General features: G+C 43.0%; 1 protein-coding gene across 1 annotated transcript; it reads left to right on the forward strand.

Moving 5' to 3' along the window:
- The first annotated feature begins 1988 nt into the window (after positions 1–1988).
- Positions 1989–2882, forward strand: LOC108786449 (taste receptor type 2 member 39-like). The gene has a single exon (XM_018555747.1). The coding sequence runs from the start codon at positions 1989–1991 to the stop codon at positions 2880–2882; it is 894 nt and encodes a 297-aa protein (XP_018411249.1).
- The last annotated feature ends 266 nt before the right edge of the window (positions 2883–3148 follow it).

A 3148-nucleotide genomic window follows, 5' to 3' on the forward strand; every position in this document is an offset into this window, starting at 1 on the left:
GCATAAAGGGTATAAAGAGACATACACCTCAGAGGAACAAACCTCCTATTACCCCCTAAATAACATAAAGCGAGGTTTAGCTAGATGGTCATGGACCTGAGCATATAAGGTACAACTGTGACGACATGGTGATCAGTTTATAAGATAAATGTGTATTGGTGTTGGGTTATGTTTGAGTGCGTTATGCTGTGTGACCTGGTTATGGAAAGACTATCAGCACCATCCCTCGTTATCTCCCATTGTTCTCTGAGGGAGCTCAGAACAATGACATTCTGGCCAGGCTCCTGCTATGGCTGTCTGGAGCTTGTTAGCAGGTGGACACCTGTGGTGTCCTGAAGACAGAATGTCCAGGGAGGGGACGGGGGATGTGATGGGATTATATTCTGATCTGATCACTTTCTGTATAAAAGTTTGTGCAGTTGTTCAATAAAGCAGAGTTTGTTTACCCTACACTCGAGCCTTGGCTAGTGACTGGGGAAACTGGGAGCTACAGATCAGCGGGTTCCAATATCTCCTCAGCAAGGAAGAAGACAGCGGCGGACATACTCATCCTGAGTACGGGGGTCCGTCACATTGGTGGCAGCGGTGGGATGCTCTTCCTTGCCTAAGGAGACATTCAAAATAAAAGCAGAGTTTGTTTACCCTACACTCGAGCCTTGGCTAGTGACTGGGGAAACTGGGAGCAGCGGGTTCCAATATCTCCTCAGCAAGGAAGAAGACAGCGGCGGACATACTCATCCTGAGTACGGGGGTCCGTCACAACAACATCATAGCAACAAAAAAGACATAATATTGGTTAATTTAATAAACCTCGGATGCAAGGAACAATGCCTATAGAGGTGATCATTGGCTTGCAATGCTAGAGGAGCATAGCCTGTGGGCTCAACGCGTTTCGCGCCAGGGGGGCGCTTCATCCGGAGGAGAGGGAGGTAGTCCCTGCAGTGTGAGGTCAACAAGTGCTCGGCATGGGCATCGAACGGACCATGGGCATGTTTACCCAGAGTGGAGGAGGTAGAAAATGCACACCAGAATAGGCCTAAAAACCCAAGGAATGAGTTTTAAGGTAATAGGTGGTGAAAAAGGATCCAATGGTGTGGAAAAGTCCAGGGCAGCTGGTGGGACCATCCTCCACCTAAGGACGCCGATGTTAGTGGGGCCGTTGCCAGCCCTGCACTGCGATTACTGGGGGTGATGTGAGAATGTATAAGATACAAAAACATTATAATCTTTGTATATATAACTCTATGGGGTTGATTTACTAACCTTATAAACACACCACGAACATGTATACACCTCTGTAGTGTGTTCCCTCCCAGCATGATCTATAGGTGGAATCTAGACACCTTTGTAGTGTGTACACACCCAGCAGGTGTGTTGTGCAAAGCCAAACATGAATTGCAAGGTGATGTTGTGTAAATTAGCTCTATGTTGTGTTGCTTGCGTTGATGAATGCAGGAATGTAAATGCATGAGCTAACCATTTTTGTCTAAACTGTGAAGCAGCATTATATATGCATCATGTGCATGATTTTTCCATATATGGCATTAGTGGAAATATGCTTTTAGAGACTTTTTGGTTGATAAATACGTTTTGCTGTGTGAAAATCACACGCACCTAGTGCATGCGTGTGTTTAGGTTAGTAAATCACCCCCTTTGTCTCTTTACTTTGTCTTTGCCACACACGACATTACATTCAGTTTGCATGTTCTATTTGAATTTTAGTAATTTGGCCTCTGATCCTCGGTTTTCACATTTTGCATGTATTCAAACTCAGCCCAACTGAAGCCATTTGAGAAGAGGAATTCTACAGGTGCATTTTGCATGGCCATTAAGGAGGAGATAAATGGGCATCCCTGTGTCTTATAGAGGTGGACTTTCTCCATGGAAGACACACTATCAGAAGGCATTGGATATCCATTTCTATCAGTCTTGCAGAGAACATCCTGAGCCGGCCCTTCCTGAGAACAAAGTTTGTATTTATTTTCAAGATGCTTAGCCCTACCACAGTGATCAGTCTTGGAGTCTTGACCCTTGAGGCCATTACTGGTTTGTGTTCTAATTTTTTTATAATAATTTCACTCATTATCTCTGCTTACAACGAGAAATATTTTGCACCCTACTCCAGGATTCTGATTGCTCTCTGCGTTTCCAATGTTGGGTACACCCTATTGATGTCTGCAAACATTGTCATAGGGTTTGTTCACCCATTATTATCAAGTGCACCTTTTGCCATGTACATTGTTAACTATATGACCTTATTCAGCATCATCTCCAGCACATGGCTTACGTGCTGCCTGTGCTTCTTCTATTTTATCAAAATCGTGCAGTTTCAGCCCGGATTCCTTGCTTGGGTGAAGATGAAAATAGAAACAATACTACCTTGGATGATACTGACTGTGGAACTCATCTCTCTGTCTGAGAGTTTCCTAGCTTTGCTTGTCTACGATCAAGAATCAGCTAACAACTCAACTATGAGTATGGATGAGATGACCTCAGAGCCGCACAAACTAATCCTAAATTTTACAATTCTTGCCCTGATACTATTTTCGTTGCCTTTGTCGGTTTCAATTTTATCCATGGCTGTCAGTGCTTGGTTTTTGAAGCAGCACAGCGGTCATATCGAGAGGAATGTGAAAGTATCGAAAGCTGGGGCGAAAGATTATCAGAGTGCTGTCCGGACTATGTCCTGCCTTATATTGTTCTACGCGTTAATGTACCTTGTTACACTTCTTTTAGGGCTACCAGTATTTGACAGTCAGAGTTGGGGCTACTGGATGTGTGTGATGGGGCTCTTTTCTTTTGCTTTGGTGCAGTCCAGTCTCCTGATCTCCGGTAATCCCAAACTCAAAGCAGCTTGGAGACAAATGTTTACCTGCAAATGAACTATTGAGACAACCTCATTATTTTTATTGAATGTGAAGTGATATGTTGTAAAGAACGGCTTTGAAATTATGTACACAATGCAATTCAATATAACCAATGCACTTTCCCCTAATCAACAGAGTGCTGTAATTATAGCCTTATTTTAAACCTTCACCGTATTGAATGCTGTAACTTTTCTTCAGTAAGGAAACACAATTTGCACTTAAAGTAAAACTAAACTCCGGAGTTAAATCTTAAAAATACATTCAAGAACCTTAACTAATAA

Source organism: Nanorana parkeri, unplaced genomic scaffold (genome assembly GCF_000935625.1).
Source record: "Nanorana parkeri isolate BGI_ZX_2015 unplaced genomic scaffold, ASM93562v1 scaffold212, whole genome shotgun sequence".
NCBI classification, from domain to species: Eukaryota; Metazoa; Chordata; class Amphibia; order Anura; family Dicroglossidae; genus Nanorana; species Nanorana parkeri.

Bases quoted from the DNA above. Each gene is read 5' to 3' on its own strand.
- LOC108786449 (XM_018555747.1), top strand. From the start codon at position 1,989: ATGCTTAGCCCTACCACAGTGATCAGTCTTGGAGTCTTGACCCTTGAG.